The sequence below is a fragment of the Amblyomma americanum genome, chromosome 10, assembly GCF_052857255.1.
Source record: "Amblyomma americanum isolate KBUSLIRL-KWMA chromosome 10, ASM5285725v1, whole genome shotgun sequence".
NCBI classification, from domain to species: domain Eukaryota; kingdom Metazoa; phylum Arthropoda; class Arachnida; order Ixodida; family Ixodidae; genus Amblyomma; species Amblyomma americanum.
Window position 1 is genome coordinate 77,145,344 of NC_135506.1, and position 27,537 is coordinate 77,172,880.

At 48.9% G+C, this 27,537-nt stretch overlaps 1 protein-coding gene across 2 annotated transcripts in view; it reads right to left on the minus strand.

Moving 5' to 3' along the window:
• Positions 1-1,330: 1,330 nt before the first annotated feature.
• The window catches only part of LOC144106461 (ATP-dependent RNA helicase DHX30-like), a 33,853-nt gene continuing 7,646 nt past the window's right edge, over positions 1,331-27,537 (minus strand). Inside the window, exons 3-4 of one of the 2 annotated variants that reach the window (XR_013309016.1) lie at positions 26,161-26,337; positions 9,387-9,536 (exon numbers count right to left, since the gene is read on the minus strand). Coding sequence is in view for 1 of the 2 variants with exons in the window: in XM_077639277.1 (XP_077495403.1) it covers positions 1,497-1,577 (81 nt within the window). In the remaining variant the exon portion in view is untranslated. Of the gene's footprint in view, positions 1,578-9,386; positions 9,537-26,160; positions 26,338-27,537 lie in introns of those variants that run through there. The other variant, XM_077639277.1, reaches the window with a different exon arrangement.

A 27,537-nucleotide genomic window follows, 5' to 3' on the forward strand; every position in this document is an offset into this window, starting at 1 on the left:
CCTTATGCCAAGATGCTGCAGTTAGGTTTCTGGCCATACATTATCTTTTGTAATATATTTACAAGTTTTTCAAATGCACTTAATGCTATAAAATCTCAATGATTGCACAAAAGTACTGCATGCATTGTAGAAAAACTAACAACCAAAAGAAGTGGACATCGCTAAAAGCTACCACTGTCAGATTTATTTCAAAACTTCTGCAACAAATGCTGCACAACAACTTAGGCACTGGAATTGTAAGATTTTGCCAGAATCAAAGGCTCGCTTATGCAAATAAGAGAAAACTGCCTGTCAAGTATCATAGAGGAAGAAATACAAGATTAAATGGCAAACCAGAAACTCTTCAAGTCAGGATAAAGAAAAATCTGTCACCAAGTGCGCTACCTTCGTTTCTGCCAGTAAAGTACAAGCAGCGGACGTCAACACGATTTCAAACACTGAAGCATGCGCTGCTGAGATACAATGCATAGAGTGCAATAGACAGTAAAAAATGAGAAGGCAGTGATCACTGCATTTCCAACGGAATAGCCTCAATAAATACAATGTACCATTTCAAGACAGGGATCCCCCATTCTAATTTATAAGACAACAGCAAAAAAGAAAGTGCCAGAGACACATTTCCTGAAAAATTGTTGTATACAATACAAAACAAAGGAAAATGTTTCTCTCGACCCATTTTGAAAACTAAAACACGTTGAAAAAAGGCATCAGCTCTCAAGGCACACACTGTGCACACTTCTGCCTGATTTTTTAACCGTTACTGTTCTTACAAGCAAATAAGAGGTAAAACTGAAACAAAAACAAAGCATTGCCACCCAACAAACAGAGCTAATGCTGCTACTCTAATTCCATGTCTGGAAAAGCAGGTTTCTTCATAGTCATTCACCTTTAAATTTTGCCACAGCTCATACTTCCCTAAAGAAATTACACCACATATCAGATAGTGTCAACATGATTTATGCCAAAATATCCTCCTTGATACTTCCAACAAAGATATCACGACGAAATTGGCAGGTTCTTGCAATGCACAATTGCTGACAAGTGCAGCACTAAATGCTGGCAGAACACCCTGCAACATTTTTCAACAGCAAATGCCTTAAGATGAATAAACTGCACCCTCGGAGAACTTCAAAAACAGCCTGTGCAAAAATCGACTTGTGTAAAAAAAATAGTACAGAGTTCCCCTCTTGTGAGATCGTACATGATGAAATAGGCCCGCTTTTTGTGCAAAAGCCTTGGGACACAGATGACACCAAAACAGCTTCTCGCTTGTGTGAATAAGGAGGTGCTCCACCAGGGTGGACCTTCATGTGAAGCTCCTGCTGCAATGATCACACTGGTACGGCTTCTCATTCGTATGAATTTGGAAGTTCTTCGCCAGCTTTCCTGTAGCTATAAAGGCCTTGTTGCAATGGCTGCACTGGTAAGGACGTTCTCCAGTGTGGATTCTCTGGTGTCTCTTGAAACTGGAGGGATACACTGTAGCAAAGCCACACTCAGGGCACAGGAACCCAACCTGCCTCCTTGAGATTTTGTTCGAGGAGACGAGCTGCAGCAAATCTTAGGTGCAGCCAAACCTGTGGAAACAAAGCATAGATTTCTTTAGAAACAAAGGGTATGCCTCAATACATTGATAACAGCTGGCCTGTCTATAGGAGATTTAATGAATGGTGAGGATACCTTAAATAAAGCTGGCTAGATATTGTCTACATCAAAGAACCAAGCCTCGCTTAAGGCCATGCAGACCTAAAATAAAAGCTGTTCTGTTTTAAGCTAGGCATGTCTTTCTCATGTACTTGTAGCTGTATTTTTAGGCATGCATTTTTAGCTGCACTGAGCAAAAAAACTACAAACATCACATGACATTGCATGACTTGATCAGAGTACAGCACGACTTGTTACAAAAAGAGAAGCATGCATTCATTACTTGCTAGTTGAGAGGCACCAACCTGCCCATAGTGCAAGGTTAAATTGCAAGCACATAATTGTGTTTAGCACCACTTTCCCTAAAGCACATGAGAACAAACAAGACCCCGCAAAACACGTTTCAACTTGCAGCTGCTGCTAGTGTTTACACACACAGTGATGCAGCCTTTGCAATCGTGTCAACATCAAACTTAGAAAAAAAAAACAGAACGTGTGATGCATAACTATAAGAAAGCACGAATGTGAGGCCCTGCAGTTATGGAATAGTTTTAACTAGCATAGCAACTGAAAATTGGCAAAACATGCAAGGATGCCAGCCTTGTAAGCGACAAGGATATTCCTATATTATTATTGATCCATAAGGTCTCAAACAATAATTAGACACAATTGCAAGGGGTTCAACGGCAGAGTTTCATCTTCCCAATGAATGTCTAAAATAACAGTCACAGAATACACTACAAGTACTAAACAGTAAAACAACAAATAAAACAAGTGAGAAGGGCCTAAGGAGGGAGAGAGATTAGACATCACGTTATTCACAAACTGCTGGATTGGATACTGCAACCCTCTAGCAAATATGAGATTGGCTTTCAGCCTGAAAAACAGTCAAAGAGAAAATGCACCAACTGTTCCCATCACTTCATTTCATTCCTTCTTGAGCATTTTTTTATACACCTCGCCACAAACAGGTTAGAACGCCACTGGATGAGGCTGCTCCCATAAAAGCATAATGCCATGAGAAAAAAATGAGTAAATACCCCAAATCTTTCATTGTGTTCAGACACTAGCGATAAAACTTCAAGCACGAAAAAAGTAGTGACTCATTCCAGCTCTTCTTGAAAGGCTTGGATACCTCTGCTCCATGCATTCACTTGAAAATTGTGTAAATTTGAAAAACGTATTTCACTCATAATTACACACAAGGTGCACAGAAGAGGTGGCAAACATTGGTAGCATCTTGAAATAGACAATGAGCTGCATTACTGAAAAAGAAAAGAAGGAAATACTAAACTGACTTCTCCCACTCGCAAATGGAGAGGGTGACTTAGTAGTTGCAAGTCACTTGCTCTCATTAGTCTCCCGCTTGTGCATGCTACTCGACATGAGTAGAAAGCCCAAATATGACACCAGAAGACAGGAAAGGTGGGAGAAAATAACAGCAAAAACCTATGAGAGAATATATGGTTACTAGGTGGGGAAGTCACAATGAATGAATCATCAACCCAAGTAGTGCATTTCATTGTGGCAATGTTATCTGAATGGTATGAAATGTTAACCAGCAACATTACCTGAAACTTGCTAGTTTCCTTTTTTTGTACTTGTGAGATGTTTCTAGAAACGTCAGGCTAACAAACCCTAACAAAACAAAAACTTTCATGTAACATTACGCACACGTTTTAGCAACGCTTTGTGTACTGTTACTTATAGGCACTGTTTACGCAAGAGCATTAGATGGCTGCCTTAGCAAATATTTAAAGGGAAGCTGAAGCACTTTTCGAAAAAAATGAGTTCTCTAGGTCATTTTATACCTTTTAGTCAGCTGAAAAAAAATATCTTTCAAAAAGTGCGGAAATAAACGTAAAAAGCTGTTTTTTAGACAAAAACACGGCCCATCGCCTCAGGGCGCCAAACGCTGCTCTTGCCCGCAATTGGCCGGGACTGTCATGACGTCATCCACGGGGATCTCTGGCCGGCACCGGTGGCGTTGCTGCGTAGTGCGTTGCTTCAGCTGGCTTTTAAGGACTATGTTTTAGAAATTATGGATAATTCAAGCAATGTTGAACAGTTTGGACTTTCACCATGCATGTTCAAGCCATCAGCAGCTTCAGAAAACGGCGGAAACAAATACGCCGTAGAGTGCGCCGGCAGCAAAAGTCACGTCGCGACATTTTCACGTGGAAATCTCGACTGGATGGATGGATGGATGACAGCTTTTATTTCCACCAGAAAGGAAGAAACCTTACTACTCATCGCAACTGGCACGCAGGCCTGGAGGGCGGGGGCCGGAGCCTCCGTGACTAAAGGGTAACAAAGAAATTTTATCTCCTCGTGGCCTCAGCCGCCAGATGGATTGGCTTGTTTCTGCCGAGCAGGTTTTTCTCTGTGCAGCAGGGCTTCCCAGCTTTCTCTGCTGTCAATATCTTCGTCGACTCTTGGGTAGTCAGCGCATTCTCATATTTTTTGCTTCCGGGTAACCGTGGAACCGCCGGCCTGCCGGAACCTGGATGAGTGTGCGCAAACCAATTCTGAAATCATTGTGAACTACAGACTACTGGACAGAAACCTGGTGCCACCGCCGGATAAGAAGCTAAGGAATAGAGGAGCGATTGCATGGCGGCGCCTGCAAGCCGGAAATTTTGTTAACCCAGTATGGGCCTTTCATGTCCTACCAGGGTAACACGAAAACCGAATCTCGATTGATACGTATGTTTTGCGTAGGTGCATGTGGAAGTGGGAACTGCAAAAATAAGGAAATTGCACCGAAATGTTGTTGTGTACCACTGCTGCATAAAAGCCTGGCCACCAACTTCTTTCCGGCGACAGTCTGTGTGTGTCTTCTCCTGGTCCTGCGTCTTCTTTTCGCTGTTTTTTTTTCTCTTGACCAACTTCTTGTAACGCCTGTAAACATGATCTAAATCAGATCACCAACACGCTTACACGAGTCGCGCGAGATAAAGTATTTGTTCATTTATTTATAGTTGCTTGCCTAATTGCCCCCAAAGGTTTTTAGAAATGCAAAACAATGCCAAACTGGATGAGTTGGAGTGGGTTCACTGCTGTACTGCAGCACGAAGAGACGAGGCGGCTGGGAGGAAGCTCTCGTGTACGCTTTCCTTCTGTCGCATGTTCAGGCTATTGTTCAACGATGAAGCTTCTGCACTTACCTCCGTGCGTTGTCTTTTGCATGTTGAACAAGCTTTTGAACAATAATTATGGCTGCGTTTCGGAGCTTGCAATGCTGCTCATCAAAACTAGTGTGCTGCAAGATATAGTTGCTGCTGTTGCATATCGAGATAACCAGCAGAATTACTTGTGGATGATATACATGTATGCATACCACGGCTCGAAATCTTTGCCATTCTGACTCAAGGACAAATTAGCACGAATTGTGGTGCCACTGTTGATCGTCAGCCATGACCAAGCGCTCATGAATGCAAATATTTGCTTTGCTTAATTTACTAGGCTTATACAATTGCTTTTTTCTTCAGTTAGGTGCAGCTGCATTTGCTGCACGCTGATGAAAGATTAAGAAAATTGCTTGCGCTGCCATGAGATGCAAGCAATCAGGAAAAAGCAAAAGGCACACAGTGCGTAACGAGCTCAAAAGAGTTCAAGACTGTGAGCGTTAAAGACAGTGCTGGAAGTGGCCTTAGCTCAGCATGAATGTGAACCAGCTGGAAAAGGCAAAAAGTTTACAAACAGGCAAGAAATTAATATAAAGAAAAGAGAAATATCGATGCACATAATTTGTGCAGGCAGTTTTGGCATGCTGCGTACCACCAGACTGTCTGGTTAACGTGGAAGAGGCTGGTGGAGAACAATCAACGGATTATACCAAGCTGTGTGCAGAGCGCTGTTCGAAAGAAGTACCATGCCAAAACTGGTTTATATACAGGCTTCAAGCATTACACGGAAAGCCCGAACGAGAGAAAGTAAATGGCACTGGAGAGAAAGTAAACGGCAAGATTACGTTGATCTGTGGTTCGCCAAAGCGCGGGCCACAGCAAAGCAAGCGCGGCCGGACGGCTGGCCGACTCTAAGTGAATGGGTCACTTCCGCCAGTTCTTCCTCTCGGCCGATGGCCCACCCGGTGCCTGCTGGGTAGCAGGGAACAATATGGTAAAAAACTTGTGTACCCCTTCGCCTTGTCTATTCGGCAGGCCACTGACACTCTTGACCCCCCTCTGGCACGTGCCTATGACTGCAGTATTCATAGATATGAGTATCTGAGAAAAGCTGCACCTCAACATCGACAAGGTAGTTTTATACCAGGAGTATAAAGGCAGCCACAATGCTGAATTTCTTCTAATAAAATGTGCTCTAATTTGGCGTATATATGTGTAGTAAAATTGACCTCATTTCCACCCAACATTTAGTCTTTATTTCAATTCCAACCTTTTCCTTGTAGCCTTTGCATTCACTACAGCTCTATTATTAGACTCCTGCAGCTAATCTTTAGTTCTCTCATCAGCAACTATAATACACTGTCACAGACTCCACTGGTGCGATAAACATCAGTACAAACTAATTCTCAAATGGGGTATCAGTAAACAAGTCAGAATGCATCCATAACCTGTGAAATTTAATCATGACTTGAAGTTTACTCAACAAACACCTGCTCAAGCATCAGAAATAGACAATTAATGACCAACAGAATGCAAAACAAATACAACACAAATTTTATGCTCCTGATGAGATAATACTGATGAGATAACACTATAGATGATGTAGCAATCTACTATAGCAAAACCAGGGGGCCTCCTAAAGTATGACTCAGGTGCTGCCATTGCAGCCATTGAGCACAGCTTTATTATATAAACTGGAAGGAGCAAATACGTACCTTCATTCAAAGAGTGTTTCTGGCTGCAGATACTGCCTGGCTGGCAACATCGCCTTCATCCGTGATAGGAAGAGGTGTGGAACGAGTACTGCAGTAGACAAAGGCATAAATGAATTAACTACGCATATTCCAGCATAACCAGTTTTGTAATTCGTTAACCCAACATTTTGATCTATCACTAGGATACACCTTGTACACAGTGCAGAAATTCCAATTATATAAGACAGTTTGGAACAGAAAGTTAAAGTGCAGCATCATTAACATTTATGAGTATCCTAGAATTATCAAACATGGCCAGCAGTTGTTTCTGACAAGTGAATAAAAAAATTGTTGCTATAGTTTAGAAAGAAATGTAAGGTGCAAATCAATTTTTCTAACAACAGCTCTGCACAGCTCTGCATAGGGGGAGCTTTTCAATTGACTCCTGGTGCCGACTCCTGGTTCTGGTGGCCGCCAGACCATGTGACTATGATGCCGTTTCCTGTCAGGGGCGAACTTGGTGGCAGCCAGCGGGCTGCCCGAGCCCGGTTAATCGAAGAGGTCCACTGCTGTAGCCACTCTAATACAAGACGAGCCAAAACCAAGCCAGTCCAACTGCGTCAGAGCGCTGCAGGTTTAACACCAGGGAAATCGCCTTGATATCTGAAAACCAAAGCTACAGGCTTTTCCCACAATGCCGTGGCGGTCTTTAAACTGTTGCAGCCACCCAGTGCCACCACAAAAGTTCTCTTCACCAAGTGCCATGGCAAACCATTTGGCCTTCTCCGTTAACATGGGGCCATCCACAGGGATGTTTTTCGCTTGGACTTTGAGAAACCACACACACACAGCACTTTCTCAACTTTGTCGAAAACAGCAGGGCGCACAAGACAAGCTCCCGAGCGACTTTGCTCACCTGCTTTGAGTGTGATGTCCTGCTTGTTTTTTAACAGTGCGATCAGAGAGCTCAGTGGAATTCCGAATGCGTGTACCACGGACTTCCTTTTGCCATTCTCAATGCGCTGCCTCATCTCAAGCTTTGTTGCGAAGTCGATTCTCTTTTTTACGTTCGTAGATGCCATAGCTGACTAGATGACAGTAGTCCCGCACGCTACAACGGACACGTTGAAACAAAAACACGCACATAAAAACGCGACAGGCCCCACACTGGCCGATGGAGTCAACTGGAGTCGGTCAAGGAGGCACAAAGGAAAACAAAGGAGACGAAGAAAACTCAGCGGAAATGTGCCATTGGTGCTAGTTATGCCAGTCATGGGGCACAGTGGGTGCAACCAGGTAAACTACCTCCTGACTCGTGGCCTCCGCAATCGGCTCCTGCGGGGCGCCAGGCATGGAGGCCACGCCTCACTCTTTCCAGTTCTCTCGTCTTCCTCACCAGTGAGGAGGTGCTGCCCTCACTTAAGAGCCGGTTTTCTGCCTTTACCGAGAAGGGATGGCTTGCAAACGTCGCTGCTCGGCTCCGTACCGTGCGTTGTGCGACCCAAGATGCGAGTGTCTTTGAGGAAAGCGCACTTTCCAGGGGCCCCGTGCGGTGTTCGAAATATCGAATGGCCAGCGAAACTGGAGTTCGATATACTATGCAACTGTCCTTTATTTTTGCACAGTATTTTCAAAGGGATAATCTTTGTGTTCAATACAGCCAATAATTCGAAATATGCGGGTTCGACTGTACTTGTGTAATGAACACACTTCCATAATGAACCCACACCCCACTTTTGTCAGTGAAAATTATTTTTTTTAAATGGATAGCTTTTCATACCCCTTCCTGTTTTCATGCCGTCCGCAGCGCAGACCTTGGCAGTGTTACAATATGCTGGGAGCTGATAACATTACGGCATGTTTACTTTTAGAGGAGAGCTCCAATGGAAGGCCAGGGGAGGGGGCTCTCCGAACTGGGCAGAGCGCCAAGGCGCTGGTGGTGGTGGCTCGCTAGGCACAATCTGTGCTACTGTGTGCTTAGAAAGGTGGCGAGTGCTCAAGCATCAGAGAGAAACGTAGCAAAAATGCCTAACCCCTCACTGTCCTGCGTGTTATTTTCAACTTGGTGTAAACAACGCGCACCAGACCTTGACGGCCGGAGTTCAGTATGTTCGTTTTATCTCGCCGCAATTCGCCATCGCGGCCGGGTATCACAATGTGATATAGCACACGCCTTCCGGTGTGAACGATGCGTTCGCCGCTGTCTGAATGCATGCTTTTGCTGATGGTGGGTGGGTGGATAATTGACGGACGGATGGGTGGGCAGAGGCATGATATGAAATTTTGGCTCTCCAAAAAAAACCTCTTTAAACTTTTTTCCCACGTAATAAACTATCCCCCAAATTGATGTCAACCTTTCTGGAAGAAAAGTGGGTTCATTACGAGAGTATATACTGCAGGTTAGGTTAGGTTTAACGTCACAAAGCAATTTATGATATGAGGGATGTCGTAGCAGACGGCTCCGGATAATTTCGACGACCTGAGGTTCTTTAGAGTGCACTGACATCGCACGGAAAATGGGGCTCTAGCATTTCGCATCCATCGAAATGCACAAAGACAAAAGGAGAATTGCTGTCCAATGATTTGTGTTCATCCTCTCCCACTCTTTTTTTGCACTTCTACCTGCCAGGTTGGATCAGTGGTTAAGGCGCTTGGATACTGGGCCGGAGGGCATGGGTTCAATTCCAACCACAGTGGTCATGCTTTGATAAAGGTGAAATGGAAACGGCACCTGTGTGCTGTACATTGTGAGTGCATGTTAAACAACTCCAGGTGGTCGAAATTAATCCATAGCCCCTCACTATGGCGTCCCTTTCAGTCCAGCTTTGGGATGTTAAATCGAAACCTTTTTTTTTGCTTTTTGGAATATGTGGCAAAGGCAGACAATGCCCTTGCCAAACATTGCCACGCTTACCTTTTGCAGTGCACCTGGGGCACTAAGTTGTCAGCCACATGGTCCTCGAGAAAGTACTGATTCAGAGGATGGATCTTTCCAGGAATCCTGATGATGGGCGCACCATTGAAGTACTCAGAAAACTTCTCCACATTGATAGTGGCACTCATCAGGACCCTGTTAGGTGAAGCGAGAAAAATGTCTGTCTCCAAAAAGCACCGTAAAATTTCTTTAATTCAAAGTCATCGGGACCACACAAATATTCTAATTAAGAGCGTTTTCGATTTAACCAAGTACAGCCAAAAAATTCACAGGGACACCTAATTACATAATGTGTTGGTCAAGCTACAGTATTAGAAGCTGTTCATGCCTTTACCGGAGGTGACGTCATTTTCCTCCAGTTAGCTAGCAAAGTTTGAATGACGACACATTTTCTTTGCGATGATTTTTTTTCTAATGCCATTGCATTAAAACAGGACCCAGGCAAAATATTTTACTGCGAGAATGCATCATCCTTATTGGACAAACTTTGCAATTACATGAAGTAATTGGAGACATTGGTAACCTAACCCTCTAACCATGGCACACCACACAAGGAAACTGTGCAAGCCAGCGTGGCACACAGTCAGCCGGTCACCGACAAGGAACAAGAAAAAACTAGAATTCCGCTGTTATGTTCTTGGATGCTGCATTTTCCTGGCTGCTATGTCTTCGTGAGCCAGTCCTATCCAAGCTTCCATAGAAATCCGTGCAACAGAAACTTAGCTGTTACATTGTAACTGTGGCAGCTTTCCCACACGCTACGTCACGAATGTCATTTCAAGGTAGTGGTTCATCCCGTGCCAGCATTCAGACAGCCAACAATCGGGGCGCACAGAATGGCAATGGAGCCAAAGAGGTACTCTATACTCAATAGCAGGTTGGCCGTCACCATGTAAGGCGACCTGCAGCATGTTGCACCTATGTCAATGCCGAGCACACTTACAGTCAGCGTGAAGCTTGTCTTGACTGCTGGTGCAGCTTCATCACTATTGAGACACGAGCACAAACTAATGAAGGCGCGAAAACAAAACTATGCCACGACAAACGCCACCTTGGCAATGCTGTACTACGTGCAGTCATCTGCCTTTTCCCTGTCGCTAGCAGCTTAAAAATGCAATTTCTGGTTCCAACAGACAAGTATTGTGTAGGATTGAAGCGGCCGCCTCAAAAACGACGCACAAGAAGCACACACGTGAACTAACTTTGCCCATACTCTGTGCCCGCACCCCAGATCTGTGAAATAACCGTGTTGATGCAGGCCACCAGACCTAATTATTTGGTAAAATTTACATTAGAAATTACGCAGCTGCAATAATTCCTAGAATTATCTGGGATAGAATTACCTGGGAAAGAATTACCATGCCTCAAACCGAAACAGAAGCGCTAGCACACCTAATTCAAATTTGGACTACCCATGCTAAATCGACCGTCATTTTTTAAAATGTTTCTCTTATTTTGCTGACCTCCATACAGTAGGCACAATGCACTGCACACTGCAGCATGTTTGGTTTTGCATCTGAACCTTGTCTCATCAGTGGCAGAGCAGCCACTGAACACGAAGTTAATGAAAGCAGTCACCGTCAGTTGTCTCTTTTCGTGTGACATGCCTGGATGGGGGGTCTAAGACCCTAATTAGTATACGTTAATTTGCCAAATACATATTTCCTTCCGGGTGAAATATTTGAAATCTTAATGAATATCCAAAAGACGCATCCTATGATAAACCTCAAAGTTAAGTTTCACCAAAGTATGTTAACAAATAAAAAAATTTAAGGCTCTCATAACCCCTTAATTTAAAGCAGTACAAAAAAGTCAGAATGTGCAGAAAACTATCAACCCCTTTCTCCAAAGGTGCTTCGCAACTGAAATGTGAATTGGGGCTTTTTTTTTTGCATGAATTTAACCTTTCGATTTCAGCTGTGTCTAGAGAGTCCAAAAAATCTGTCAGTTACTGTAACAAGACACACGGTACCTGTTACTGCTCGCTGATTAATTGATTAGCTGTTGACTTTCTGCATGCATTGTGGATTATCAGGCAAACTGTCAGAAGTAACTAGGCTAGTGGAAATACCAGTTATTTTCTAAGATTTTCTGTCCCTTAAAGTCTACCCTCATGTAACCAAACACCGTGATTTGACTGCCCTAAAACAGTGTTGCAGTGTAGCCATTTTGAAGCAACTGCAACTAGGTTTCAGTTTCCACAGTTTTGAGGTATTTTTTCTGTTGGAAGCATGAGTACCATGGAAGCCAAGTCCAAGTCTATCCAAAAGTCAAAACGTCACCCTTTGTGTTAATTGGGATACCGTGCCTCCCGCGTTGTGGCGTCACGTTCTTTAAATGCAGCACCGTACACATCGCACATCAATCACTGCCCCGTGTAAGGCACCGGAGGGAGACCCATCTCCATGTGCTAGCTTACTGAGGTGGGTGCACTGTACCGCTTGCTTGGCGAATTTCACACTGAGAAGAGCAGCTGCGACAGCCACAGTCCGCCCAGGCTCATCCCGCAAAGAACAAGAGAGCCGTGCATCCTCTGGTGCATGCTGCGGTGCCGGTTCCAGCATGTGCGCACTGAGGGTAGCGCAGGCTCAGGCACCTGGCAGGTACAACTCTTAAGCTCTGGGCACTGTGTGCATGCGCAGACTGGCTCTAGCACACGTGCAGGCGTGCAGGCATGCTATGCACATCCTTAGGAAGTGTTCATCGAGTTGGGCTATGGCAACGCGCATGATGCCATCTCAGAGGAAGTATGCTGAACTGTGTGGGATACACTGGTATCCCCTCCTCGTCCCCCGCGCCAGCGGCGACCGTGACCTACACGGGCGCGCTGGCCACCAGGAATGTGGAGAGAAGGCACCCCCGCGACTCTGCTCATTTCCGCCCCAGCACTGACGTGACGTCACGGCAGCGCGCCGCCTTCTGCGGAGAGGGTAGCACGCCTAAGCTTGACGGTAACGATTTGCTGCGAGGGAGGCAATGACCGAGGGGATAAAAGGGTGATCGCGCGGCGGGAAGGTCTCTCGCCGCCGGACCTGACCTAACTGCCCCACGGACCCCTTCCGCTGCCCGCCGGCCCCCGAACACCAACGCCGGTCGACGTCAACGACTTGGTGAGCTACTGAACATCTATTTTACGGATAGAACATTCTTCGGCAGTGTGCTTTACCTCGCGTTAGGATAATAAACTATTTCCTAGCGTGCCCTGCCGTTGCCTATTTCGTCCGGACCTGCCATGGCTGCGACTCTGCGCCACGGGTTGGGGAAACGTGTTGCGTGCTTAAATAACGCCTGCGTGTAGCTTGCACGGAAGCTCGCCTTCCCGGCCGGCTGGACGCAGAGTGACCCCATATCTTGGCGCCCAACGTGGGGCGAACTAGGCAATCGAGCAGTGACCTTTGTTGGAGCGAACGACTACCGTCGCCCTAACAAAGGATGGCAGCCGACAGGAGTGACTTGCAGTCTTTGTTTATGCTGTCAGAGCCAGCGGCACATAACCAGGGCTCCCTACTTGACGCGCCGTTGGAAGGGTTTGAATTTGTGAATCTTGGGCGTTCCACGCGGAATAGCCGAGTAACATCCCCTGACGCGTTGGTAGGACTTAGGCCTGGCATGGGGGGCTCCACATCGGGCGCCTCGCCGCTCCGCGGCGCGAACAATGAGGCACCTAGGCCTCATCATTCGACGCCATCAGCGGCTGCGCCCAACTCCGGGGGTGTTAGTCCGCAATCATCCGAGGTGCTCTTGCAGAACGCAATGCAGGTTATGCAAAGTCTAGCGGGTATTTTGCAAAACAATTTGCAAGCCCCGGCCCAGTCACCACGTGTTAGGATAGACTTGCCTACCTACACGGGGTACCACGACATTGCGGGAGCAAATGAGTACCTCGACCGTCTGCTGCATTATCAGCAAGTGACAGGAATCGCAGACGCCGAAATGCTCGCGCGTGTTGTGCCTGTTTCTTTGACGGAGCAAGCGGCCCGCTGGTACCGACTAGCCGGCAACCGAGCGAGGACAATGGAGGAGTTTTGCGCAAGCTTCCGCGACGAATTCCTTTCCGCAAACTATGAGTGGCATTTGAGGAGAGAGCTGGAGCTCCGAACCCAGCACCCCGACGAGTCTCTGTTAGAGTACGTCCGAGCGATGGACGAACTTTGTCGCCTCGCTGACCCTCGCGCCACGAACACGGAGAAAGTTGAGCGTGTCACGAGACAAGCGCACCCGACTTTCACGGCTTACCTGAGAGGAGTCAGGTTCAGAGATTTGGATGAGCTGGCAGCTGAGGCGAAGCGCATTCAGGGAGACATCCTCTCTGCGCGAGCGTATCGGCCGCCCCCACCCGCATCGCTGTCACTTGAGCCGCGCTGCGCGTGGAATGGCAGCTCAGCGCGCAGTCCATCTAGAACTGAAGCGTCAGCACAGTTTGCTGACGAGCGTGTCCCAAGGGGTTGGGAGTTGACCGACCGCGCTTTGGACCCATTCAGCTACGCGTTGCGAACAGCACACGCTGCCGCAGAGCGCAATGAACCGAGGCGAGATCGCGAGGCCGACACGCGGCCCCCACCATCCTCGCCGCGAGTTCGAGATGACCGACCGGAACGGGGCGACCAGCGCCTAGCCCGTCGGGGCCCGGGCAACCGTTGCTACCGGTGCGACCAGCCGGGACACTTCGCCCGCGAGTGTGGCCGCCCTCCAGCCCGTGACCAAACACGGTCGGGAAACGGCCAAAGCCGCCGGTGATCGACCTTCGATTCCGCGCGGCGTGCACAGAAAACCCCGGTTTGCTAGCGCCTTTGGCATGTCGCGTAGGAAATTCTGTTGACCTGTCAGCGCCGTTCATTGAGCTAACAATAGCTCGAAAGAAATTGTTGTTGTTGTTGTGTGTTGGGTTTTATGGCACATAGGCAGCTAAGGCCATCATGCGCCAAACTCAAGGTGTAGAATTGGCTTTCTGTAGAATGTTTACGAATATCAAAAAATGCCGATGGCGTAGATGACCTAAAAACATTGTGCTGCCTAGTAAAAGAAGAGAAGAAATTTGGAAATCGCTAATGGTAAAAGCCTTAAAGAAGGTCAGGCAGCCTTAGCGGCTATCCTTGGCTAGGCAAGGATCCTGAGGCTCCCAACCAATCAAATAAAAAGCCTCAGCCTACTTCTCAGGAATGAGAAAGTGGCTGAGGTGTATCATGTAATAAAGGGAACCAGTGGTTCAAAAATTACAGTTTTTCGAGGACGCCCGCTGCTTTTAAAAAGCTAAAAACGGAGGGTATGTTAACAATGGCATTATCAGCTAAGAGCAATGTTGGGTGAAAAGGAATGTATTCATGATAAAATTGAGTGAAGTACTTTTTTCTTAGTTTTTCTAGTTTCACACATGAGAATAGAATGTGGTTAACAGTAAGTTCTTCTCCGCATTCCTCGCAACCAGGTTTATCTTGTTTTGTTAGCAGGAAGTTGTGCGTGAGGTGCGTGTGGCCTATTCGCAGACGGCATAAAACCACTTCTTTAAAACGTTCCTGGTGCACACATGACTTAAATTCACCCAAAACTGGTTTTACAAAGTGCAGTTTATTATTCACTTCGCTGTTCCAACGCGACTGCCATTTTTGTCTTAATTTCTGTTGAACTAATTTCATGCAGTCATTAAAGGGTATATCTACTTTTTTTATTTCCTTGCCCCGAGCTTGAGCGGCACACAAATCTGCTCTCTCATTTCCTTTTATTCCGATGTGGCTCGGGACCCAGCAGAGTTTAATGTTTTGTCCTCGAGCTGTTGCTGTTACAATGTTGTGTATGATGTCCCCAAGTATGGGAGTGGTTGCGTTTCTAGAGTGGAGGGCTGTAAGTACACTTAAAGAGTCTGTGTAAATAATAGTGTTTTTGAGGTTCTCATTTAATATTTTTTTTGTTGCCACACATACTGCATAACATTCTGCGCTGAAGATGGATGCGCACTGTGGAAGTCGCATTGCTGTCTCCGAATTTCCTCGCACCACTGCGCTTCCTACGTAAACATTCGTTTTTGAACCGTCAGTGTAAAAGTCCGTAAAACTACTGTATTTTTCTTCGAGTGCAAGGAATTCCTGTACTATATGTTGTTTTGGAGTTTGTTTTTTTTGGAACTGCGTAAGGGTAAAATCACAGACTGCCGGAAAATTGTGCCATGGAGGCAGTGGAGCTCGTCTTCGAGCAATGGCAGGTAATGTGTCCAGTACTCCGAGGTTTTGACACATCTCTTCAAAACGCAGGAGGAGTGGCCTGATAGCTTGTGGTTTGTTGTTAAAAAGTGTTCTTGATGGGCACTTTGTGACTATGGGGTAACATAGGTGTTTGGGAAGCGAACGGATTTTTAAAACGTACGAGCACGTGAGCATGGTTCTTCGGTCCTCGAGTGACGGTTCGTTGGTTTCTACATAAAGACTGTTAATGGGTGATGTCCTGTAAGCACCAGTGGAGAGACGCAAACCCAAGTTATGCACTGTATCTAGACGTTTAAGGTATGATGGTCTCGCTGACCCATACGCTATACATCCATAATCAAGGGTAGAGCGTACTACAGAGCGGTAAACTTTTAGAAGGCATGTCCTGTCGGCACCCCAATGTTTTCGTGACAGCACTTTGAGTATGTTGAGGGATCGGGAGGCTTTCTTTTTCAGTGCATTTATATGAGGCAGGAAAGTGAGCTTTTTGTCAAAGGTTACGCCTAGGAATTTGTGCTCATTTTTTACCGGTAGCTGTGTTTTGTTGAGGTGTATAAATGGGTCAGCCTGTAAGCCTCGCTTAATAGAGAAAAGAATGGCCACGGTTTTCTGTGTGGAAAACCGGAAACCGTTCTCGTCTGCCCAGGTCACCAGTTTATCCATTGTCAGCTGTATCTGTCTCTCGCATGTTACCAGGTTTGAGGATGGGCAGGCTATTTGCAGATCGTCAACATAGACGGAATACATAATGGCCTTCGGTATTACTTTGGCTATGGAATTTACTTTAATAACAAACATTGTCGTGCTCAAAATACACCCCTGAGGAACCCCGTTCTCTTGAACAAAGCCCCTGGACACGGTTGATCCTAGGCGCACTTGAAATGAGCGGTCGGAAAGGAAGTCCTTCAGGCAGTTCAACATCCTGCCACGGATGCCAAGATCTGCTAAGTCACGAAGGATGCCGAACCTCCAGGTGGTGTCGTATGCTTTTTCGAGGTCAAAAAAGACGGCAAGACAGTGCTGTCTGTGTATAAAAGCCTCTCGGACAGTATTTTCTAGGCGAGTTAAGTGGTCTGTTGTTGAGCATGCTTTCTTAAAACCGCACTGATGGATGTCAATAAGCTCAAGAGATTCAATCAGAAAAGTTAGTCTTTTATTCAGCACACTTTCGAATGATTTGGCAAGGCAGCTGGTAAGGGCTATCGGCCTGTAACTAGTAGGGGATGTTGGTTGTTTTCCAGATTTCAGGAATGGTACAATAACTGCTTTCTTCCAGGCTTTCGGCAATCTTCCGAGCACCCACACTTGGTTAAAAAACTTCAAGAGCGCCTCCACAGAAGGCTGGGAAAGATGTGCTAGCATTTCGTAATGTATATTGTCAGGGCCAGGTGCTGTCTTTTTTCCGGCCGAGAGAACTTCGTTTATTTCTTGGAGTGTTATTAAACCATTGTACGGTTCTTTTGTGCAGCCCGTTGTTGGAAGTCTATGTTTCTCCACTGCATGTTTATGCTTTAAAAATGTTTCTGTGTAGTGTGAAGAACTAGAAATGTTTGAGAAATGTTCTCCCAAGATGTTTGCCTGTTCCTCTATATTTGTCTGTGTACCTGGAGCTGTTAAGAAAGGAATTGTGTAAGGAGAAAAGCTTCTGTTAAACTTGTGGACTTGTTCCCACATTTTTTTGGACGTAACTGAACTATTTATGCATGATACGTAGCTTCTCCATGATGTTCTTTCGGCATTTCGGCGGATGTACCGAGCTTTTGCTCTCGTCTTTTTAAAGTTGATGAGGTTATCTTGAGTTGGGTATCTTCGAAAAACTCCCCAAGCTTTATTTTGCTTCTTTTTTGCTTCCCGGCATTCCTGCGTGTACCATACCTTGTTGTTTTGTCGTACTATTCCTGACGATTGCGGAATAGCTTGGCACGCAGCATCAATAATGCAGCTTGTAAAAATTTCATTCAGTTCGTCAACGTTAAGACTGTTTGAAAATAATTTCTCCAGGCTAGCCTTTTCACTAAATAGTTGCCAGTCGGCTAGGTGTAGTTTCCAACGGCGTGGTTTACTAGGGATGACTGATGGTGGCGATGAAAAGTTAATCACTACCGGAAGATGATCGCTTCCGTATGGGTTATCGAGAACATCCCACTTAAAATCGGTAAAAACGGAAGAAGAGCTAAAAGATAAATCTATGCAACTCATTTTTCCTGAGGCTGGAGAGCAATATGTGGGTTTGCCTGTATTGAGTAGGCAAACATTATTGCACAGAATAAAATCTTCTAATATACGGCCCCTAGTGTCTGTCTGTTCACTCCCCCAGAAAGGGGAGTGTGCATTAAAATCCCCAACTACCAGATATGGCTCTGGTAGCTGATTAAAAAGTGATTCTAGGTCATGAAGTGTTACTGTGAGGTGTGGCTGAAGGTATACTGAACATATGGTAATTGTTTTAAAGCTAATGACGGTGACTGCAATGGCTTCATAATTCGTCTGCAGGTGGATTTCACGTGTTGCAACACCGCTCTTAACAACGACAGCAACACCTCCAGAGAGCCTATCTGCCTGCTCACGGTCACGGCGAAAGACTTTATAATTCTTAAAAATATTTTTTTGTAAAGGTCCCAAATTGGTCTCCTGAAGGCACAGTGCTACAGGAGACATAGAGCGTAGGAGATCTGTTGCATCGCTGTAGTTATTTAAAATTCCACGGCAGTTCCAGTGGATAAGGAACGCCATGATTATTTTAAGGAGGAGTGTTTTGAGACCTCAGGTCCCTCCTTGTTGAGGGCCTGTTATTGTGGTTTTTTCTTTTTTCCGGTCAAGAGAGCCCCGTCGCCGTTGCGACCGAGGCGAGGCGAGCTCCAGCGCCTCCATGGAGGCGCTGGAGTTCCGCGGGGAGCCCGCGGGCAGGGGGGTGGTAGACTTCTCCCGAACGGGGGAAGCCTTGCGGGCTGCCGACTTGGAGGACGGCCGGCCCGTTGTTGGGGGTGGCATAGCAGCTCTCGCTGCATCTGCCAGGGGCGCGGATGGCCCTGCCTCAGCCTCACTAGGTGTGAACTGGGCAGGTGCCTGAGACCGGTGTGATGCGCCGCGCCCGCGCACCACATCGGCGAAGTTTGTGTGGGGTGTTAAGGAGAAAGTGCCTTGCGACATTGCATAACGCTTTCTTGCCTCTTTAAAAGTGATATTATCTTTTGTCTTTATTGTAATGATTTCCTTTTCTTTTTTTCCAGGCAGGACAAGACCTTGAGTAAGCAGCGTGCTCGCCTTCGCAGTTTGCACAGCGTGGCGCGGCGTCGCAGCCGTCTGATTGGTGGTCATTGGAGGCACATTTAGCACAGGTGTTGCGGCCGCGGCAGCTCTGGGAGCCGTGACCGAACTTCTGGCATTTGAAACAGCGTCTAGGGTTGGGGATATAAGGGCGAACGGAGATTTTTGCATAGCCTACCTCGATTGACTCGGGTAGGGTGCATGAGGCAAACGTCAGGACCAGGTGTTTTGTCGGAATCTCTTTGTTGTCTTTGCGGATTGTAATTCTGTGGACGTTGGTAACATTCTGAGGGTTCAGTCCTTCAAGCATCTCTTCCTCTGTTAGGTGCAGGAAATCATTATCTGAGATGACACCACGTACTGTGTTCAATGATCTGTGCGGTGTAACAGAGACAGGAATATCGCCAAAGGTTTCAATGTTTGCAAGCTTTGAAATCTGAGTTATGTCGAGCAGTTCGAGGAGGAGGTCACCACAAGCCAACTTTGTGACTTTGTACTGAGGGCCCAGGGATTCTGTAAGAACTCTTGAAACAAGGAACGGGGATATTTGTCTGGCTGGCTTTTCTGTTTCTTTACTGTGGACGATGTGGTACTTCGGAAAAGTTGTCTTCTTTTTCATGAAAAACTGTGTTGTGACATCGGTCCGTCCTCTTTTCAGAGGGCGATCATTATTAAGCAGGGAGGAAGCCATAAAAAATTTTGTTCTTCGGCCTTGGTGCCAGCCGCCCACCATGGAGCCCAACTAGGGGACAGGACAGGAACTTGAAAACAAGTCCTGCCCACGCCAGCTGTACACCATTGCTATAACCGAATATGACGAAACCCAGGATAGTTCGCCACACAGGGTTAACCCTAGCCGCCAGGAAAAAGGAAAAAACCAAGGAAGGAGGAGGAGACAGGAGAGTTGTAAGAAAGATGATAGGAAAGTAAAAGATGGAGGGGAGGATAAGGAAAAGACGACTGCCGATTTCCCCCGGTCGGGTCAGGCCGGAGGTGCCGTCTACAGGAAGCTGGGGCCAAAGTGGTGTGTTGCCTCCGCCGAGGGGCCTTAAGGGTCCAAACGCTCGGCATCGGCTCAACCACCAGGATCCCCTTTTCCCCGGACACGGCGATGCCACGCACGGCGAGGCGCGGGTGCTCGGGTCCGTGGTGATGCACAGTTCACCATCATCCCCTTGCGGGGATGTCCCTGCGGATGCTCGGGAACCCGCGGTGTCGCCACTCACCGTCGCGACGCCTGCAAGCTGCAGGCGCCCCCCTGCGGGGGAAAGAAATTCACCGCGTTACTAGATACAGGAGCAAGCGCTTCTTTGTTCGGTGACGAGGTGTTAAACCATCTCCGCGAGAACAAAATCCGGCTGAGAGAGTGCGATACCACTTTTCGCCTCGCGAGCGGCACAGCGCAATCAAGCGGTGCAGCTAGGATAGTGGTTCGCTGGGAAAGACGCGTGCGGCGACAACCCCTCGTTCATCTTCCCTGTTTATCCGTTCCTGTAATTCTTGGACGAGACTTCCTAGCCAAGACAGGTATTGTGATAGACATCAGCAGCGGAGGCTACAGGGAGCGCACGTCAGGCGCCTTGAAGCCTTTCGCGAAAGCGCCCGCGGCGTCGCACACCATTCAGACTCCGAACGCGGCGCGAGCGGGGGGAGACCGTGACAAATCCACCGCGCCAGCCCGAGATCCAGGAGGCGAGCGGACCATCGCCGCTGAGGGAGAGGGCAGAGAGAAGGTTGCCGCGGTAGAAAGCTGCTCTGCCGCGCAGGGAAGGTCAGCGCACCCCTTGTTGTCGGAAGTGAACAGCGTGACGGAGAGGGAGAAGGCACGTTTGTCATCGCTCCTCTACGAGTACAACGCGACATTCACTGACCGCCCGGGCCTCACTACCCTAGTCAGGCACCGAATAGACACGGGTGACGCACTGCCTTGGAAGTGCAATCCTAGACCAATTAGCTTGGCCAAGAGAAAAGCACTGGACAGTGCCTTAGACGAACTTATCGACACTGGCATTGTTGAGAGGTCTAACAGCCCTTGGGGCTTCCCGGTAGTCTTGGTTCCAAAGAAAGACGATACATATCGACTTTGCGTGGACTACCGCAAGCTGAATGAGGTTACGAGGAAAGACGCCTACCCTCTACCCACCATTTCTTCCCTAGTGTCCAACCTAGGTGGGGCGAAGTACTTCACAACGCTCGATGCTAGCCGCGGATACTTTCAGGTTGAAATGAATGAGCGGGACAAGGAGAAAACTGCTTTCACTTGTCACAGAGGCCTTTTCCAGTTCAAGAGAATGTCTTTTGGTTTGGTAGGAGCACCCGCTACTTATCAGCGCCTAATGGACCGTGTTCTGGGAGATGCGAAGTGGCAACATGCGCTCGCGTACCTAGACGACATCGTGGTGTACTCGAAAACGTTCGAGGAACACCTGCGCCACTTGAGGGACGTCCTAGAGAGGCTGAGGTCCGCGGGAATCACTTTGAACCCGAAGAAGGCACAGATCGCCGCGACCCGAATAACACTGTTGGGGTTCACGATCGACAGAGGCCGCATTCTGCCGTGCGACGATAAGCTTGAGGCTTTGCTTAAGTTTCCGTCGCCCACAGATATAGCCGGACTCAGGCGCTTCCTGGGAATGGCGAACTTTTATCGCCAGTTCATCCCAGAGTGCGCAGCGCTGCAGGCGCCTTTGACAAAGCTTTTGAAGAAAGGCGAGCGCTGGAGTTGGGGTCACGAGCAAGAGGATGCACTGCGCAACCTCACCAAAGTGCTCGCTGACACGGCTGAGTTGCAGCTACCCGACCTAAACAGGGAGTTTGTGATTCAAACCGACGCAAGCGACCTGGGCTTAGGAGCAGTGTTGCTTCAGGAGCATGAAGGCTTTCTCCGTCCGGTAGCTTTCGCGAGCCGTTCGTTGACGCCGGCAGAGAGAAACTACTCGGTGACAGAGAAGGAATGTCTCGCGATAGTTTTTGCTCTGCGTAAGTTCGACTACTACGTCGATGGGGTGACATTTGTGATCGAGACGGATCACATGGCGCTCACCTGGCTGAGACGACTCAGCGAGCCGAGCGGCCGCCTAGCGCGTTGGTCCCTGTTGCTGCAGCGGTACGACTTCACCGTGCGCTACCGCAAAGGGAAAAACAACGCTGTGGCTGACGCACTCTCGCGAGCGCCTGTCCAGTGCGAGGAAGGTCACACGACCGACCGCCCGACAGCCGGGGAGAGCGAGGGACTGACCCGAGCCGTAGCCCATGTAAGGAACGCGGACCAACCGTTGATCCAGGGCAAGAGCGTGAACCACGTGGACTACGCGAGTTCCGTGGGGGTCGTGTTCAGCAGAAAGGAGCTGCTCGAAGCTCAGCAGAAGGATCCGTTTTGTCGAAAGGTGTTCGACGGGCTCCGGGAGCCGGGCGGCAGGGCCGCCGCGCACAAGGAGACAGCTGGTTTTGCTGTCGGTGCGGAGCGCTGGGAAACAGCTGGTAGTGCTGTGAGCGCGATGGATTCGTATCTGCTGGATTCCGACGGCGTCCTGCTGAGGTATATCACCTCCGAGAACGACACAAACGAGGCGTTCAAGGTGGTGATACCGCGAGTATTGAGAGCAGCACTGTTACGCTACTTTCACGACTCGTGCATCGCTGGGCATGCAAGCGGCCCCAAGACTTACACTAAGTTGTGTCGCTTTGCTACCTGGCTTGGCATGAAAAGGGACGTAATACGCTACGCCCGCTCGTGCCACGTGTGCCAAAGTGTGAAGCCCCGAGGCGGACGACCACCCGGCCTCATGCACCCGATTAACAGCCAGACTCCCTGGCAAATCGCGGCGTGCGACATCATGGGACCGTATCCTATGACACCGAGTAGGAACAAGTTCTTGCTGGTGGCCACGGATCACTTCAGCAAGTGGGTTGAACTTTTCCCCCTTAGAAAGCTGACGGCACGAGTGATCATGGAGAAGCTGATGGACGTATTCACCAGGTTCGGTTTCCCAGAGCAGCTGATAGCGGACAACGCGTCCTACTTCACTGCGAAGGTGTTCGTTGATTCGTGCGCTGCACTCGGCATTAAGCACAAGAAAACGACCACCTATCATGCTCAGTCGAACCCCACGGAACGAGTCAATCGCAACGTTAAGCACTTGCTTGTCGCGTACTCTGAGAGGCACAAAGATTGGGACTCCTATCTGCCGGAGATCGCGTTTGCTTTGCGTTCGACCGTTAACCGCTCGACTGGGTATGCGCCGTGTTCTCTCAATCTGGGTAGAGAGCTGCTAAATCCGATGGACCGGATTCTATCGGACAGCAGGAAGACGCCCGTCGCTTCGTCAGCACGAGCTGAGTACGCGACGCAGCTGCGCGCTAAGATGACGGAGGCCTTACGCAAGGCTCGCCGCAACCTGAGCACCGCTAGGGCGCAGCAGAAAGCACAGTACGACCGCTCGCACCGGGATGTTCACTACGAAGTGGGCGATCTGGTGCTTCGACGCCAGCACGTTCTCAGCGACGCTAGCAAACAGTTTGCGGCCTCGTTGGCGCCGAAATGGATCGGGCCGTTCCGCGTGCGAGAGAAACTTTCCTCTCTCGTTTACAGGCTCGAGGACTTGCGGTCGAAACCGACAGGCGGACCGGTGCACGTATGCGACCTGAAACGTTACGTGCAGCGAGATGAGTGGGTAGAGGACACAGCCCGACCCGCGCCGCAGTCGGATAACGAGATCTGCGATCAGCCGGCGAACCCCGCGTCCCGCTATAACTTGCGCCCTAGGCAGAAACAGAATCTGCCTGCGCAGCCTAGAGCGAGGGCGCGAGCCGGCAGGCAGTCTCGTTAGATGCATGAACGTACGGGCCGCTCATGCCGATCAGTTGCACGCAAGACTGACTTGCGCTAACCCTCATGACTCTCGTGAGGGTCGAACAGCTACGTAGCACGCGCTTTGGTAGTTGGTTACGTCTGGGTCGACCTTTTCCCCGACGCAGATGGAGAAGCAGGCACAACCCAAGCACCGGCGGTCACCCCCGACGTCCGGACGAAGCCCAAAGCACCCCTCGCCGCATCGCCTCCACCCGGCGGCCACCCCACCGGGCCCCGGGCGTGCTGGCCCGAGGCACTTGGGCCCCCTCTTCGGGCAGTCACCGCGCCGCCGCCAGGCTTCCCCCGCCACCTTGGGTCACTCGCCGGCTCGCTCGCCACTCTGCCAGCGCCTGGTGTCCACCCCGCCAGCCCGAGGCCCGGAGCCGCCAGCAGCGCAGGCCCCGCGCCAGCCGCCCAGGGACGTGGCCACGTGGACGTACCAGGCCGGAACGGACGCGCCGGTCGGCTACGTCTCGTGGCGGCCGTGGAAGCGGCAGGAGAGGGCGAAGAGGCTCACGCCCCCGGCCAGGCTGTTTAACGTATTCCGGGGGCGCACCGTCGCCGATGCGGACCAGCGGGCCGAGGGCGTGTCCCTACCCCTGTCCCCAGGAACCCTGCTGTGCCCGTGTGGGGCCGTGATGCTGCACGAGAAAGCCCACAAGGCGGGGGACCTGCACGACCAGAGGACGCGCGGGGTCACGACCCGAGACGATCGACATCCAGCGGCGGCCACTCCCAGTGCCGCGGCCCGTCAGATGCTGGCGCGAGCGGGCCGCGAGGCCGAGTTCGCTGAGTGGCTTCTGCAGGTAGCCGCCCGCCACGCTGGCGGCCCGCCGGAGCCGAGCCTTGGCTCGCAGCCCTCGGCCGCGGTGGCTCCTCCGTCTTCGGCAGCGGCGCCTCCTGCCCCGAGTGACGAGGCCCGGGACCCGGACCCCAAGCGGCCGGCCCCTGCGCTGGCGGCTGCGGAACTGCCGGCGCCCGACATGGAAGCAGGGGCTACGCCAGCGGGGGGGCTAGAGATGGACCTGGACCTATGGTCCACTGAAATTTAGTAAAGCTTTTTGTGCCTGTTTCTGTGTTCGGGAGGCTTCTTAAGGAGGGGAGGATGTGGGATACACTGGTATCCCCTCCTCGTCCCCCAAGCCAGCGGCGACCGTGACCTACACGGGCGCGCTGGCCACCAGGAATGTGGAGAGAAGGCACCCCCGCGACTCTGCTCATTTCCGCCCCAGCACTGACGTGACGTCACGGCAGCGCGCCGCCTTCTGCGGAGAGGGTAGCACGCCTAAGCTTGACGGTAACGATTTGCTGCGAGGGAGGCAATGACCGAGGGGATAAAAGGGGTGATCGCGCGGCGGGAAGGTCTCTCGCCGCCGGACCTGACCTAACTGCCCCACGGACCCCTTCCGCTGCCCGCCGGCCCCCGAACACCAACGCCGGTCGACGTCAACGACTTGGTGAGCTACTGAACATCTATTTTACGGATAGAACATTCTTCCGCAGTGTGCTTTACCTTGCGTTAGGATAATAAACTATTTCCTAGCGTGCCCTGCCGTTGCCTATTTCGTCCGGACCTGCCGTGGCTGCGACTCTGCGCCACGGGTTGGGGAAACGTGTTGCGTGCTTAAATAACGCCTGCGTGTAGCTTGCACGGAAGCTCGCCTTCCCGGCCGGCTGGACGCAGAGTGACCCCATAACTGAAACCACACCAAGCAAGGATTCCAGAAACGTTACTCGCATGAAATAAATACTTGAAGAATTCAAGTACCAACATTCGGATCAAATCAAATATCGAATACTTTACTATTTGATCGAACATTTGAAATTACTGAATATTTGCTCATGCCTTGAAATAACCCCTTAGGCATTAATTATCGGGTGGGAGAAAATTTTCAAATTTTTCGAGAGAGCATATCAAGACTGTGCACTAAGAATTCTCAGCCTCTCGAACGATTACCTATGCCTTATCTCTCAGTCAACAGACCACTACATATTAGGCATTTTAAGCACACATGCTTGTGCAGAACAAGCAGTCAGGTGCATTCACTGGAGTCATACCAGAGCTACCATAATACAAAGGGGCGTCCATCTTAAGGGGAGACATGGCTCTTCACAGCCGAAAAATAGAATAAAAAAATCGAATTTTTTATATTAGGTTTTCGCTATCCTGAGATCTTTTCGCAGCTATCTACAAATTTTTTTTACAACACACCACCTCATTCGTGCGTTGTAGAATTCAAAATATGTAAATCCGTGCACTTAAATTGAAGTCAAATCGTACTAAACATTGAGTCCCCGCAGTTAGAGAAATATGCGCTCTGCTCGCAACATTTTGGCTTCGTTTGAAAGGCCGTGATTCAGGCTATTTCCATATTTCGGTTGGTGACAATAAGCGAACAATGGAAGAGGTAAACAAAGGTACAAAACTGTGCAAAACACGTACTGCTATTGGTCTCCAAAATCACGTGACCAAGATGCCGACATTTAGTTGGCTGGTGGCTTCAACCGCTTGCAACTCGGTGCGAGTTGGTCGCACAGCGCCGTTCCACTGTCACTGCCGAGCTTGGTTCATCAGTGCAAAATGAGGAATACACATTTCGAGATGTGCAACATCTTCAGCCTAAGAGGGAGCAAAAGATAGAGATCTGAAGCTGCTGGGTACACTGCATCATCACAACCTGTTATCTACGATCAGCAACAAGCTCAGCGCTCAGCACTACAGCGAGGAGTGAGCACAGATCCTCTCAAGAGATTCCTGCTGCATACAGGCAGCATAATCTTGAGTGTGCAGATGAGGAAGTGATACCTAAGGAGCTTTTGTTGATAGCCAGCAAGGGCACGATAGATCGAGCCTTACAGCAATGCTAGTGGTGTGACGGCAGTGGAGGTCACAAACCGACGTCCCACAACGTGCGGAATCTCAAAGCTTGACGAAATAAACTTTGTTCTCAATCTTTTGAGGTGCAAGACAAGCGAAGGGCACAATTAATTACTTATGGGTCGATCGCAATCACAGCATTGTTGTGCGATACACACATGCACACATCTACTTTGGCAACAACTTCTGGGAAGTCATGATGCAAAAGCATTCATCTCTGGTACCAGCCTCCAGATCATGCCATTTCTTCTCCGGCAATTTCCTTGTTGCAAGCGCTATTATGTCGAGCAGAAATGGTGGTACGCCCACCCCAGAAACAGCCAGAGCTCATTTCAGTGAATTTTAGTTGGCCTTGGTGGCACAAAAATATGCCAAAAATGTCTTTCCCCAATTTCACACAGCTGCCTTTCTGACACAATCAGAATTTTAGAGGAGCAATATCTCCAGTTCTATAACAGCTATTACTATATTTCTATTTGTGAAAGAAAGATAAATGCACAGGCTCTGCAGTAATACTAACTTTAGACCACTAGATCATCAAGAAAATGCTCAAAATATATAATTTTCACCAGCCCACAAAACGAGCTTTCTTCAAGTTTGACCAGTTGAAACTTTCTTCCAAATCGTCCTAGGACGCTCAAATATGCCTTACTGCACTCCTAATGACCCTAGATTATTTATAAATAGAAATGTTCTTCGTAAAATCTCATGTTTGTTAACCAAGCTTCCACCAAAGAAAGACATGCTTTCCTTGATCTATGTACAAGTGACTGCTGCAGGAGAAAAACAATTGCAGTTTCGGAATCAGCACATGAAAATGCACGGACAGTAAAAATTTGGCGTAAATTTGTCCATAAATTAAAAGAAAAATGTGTCTAAGAGAGGTGCCCCCTTTAAAAACGATTTTCCGCATTCAACTGGTACACCTGGCTCGAGATGCTT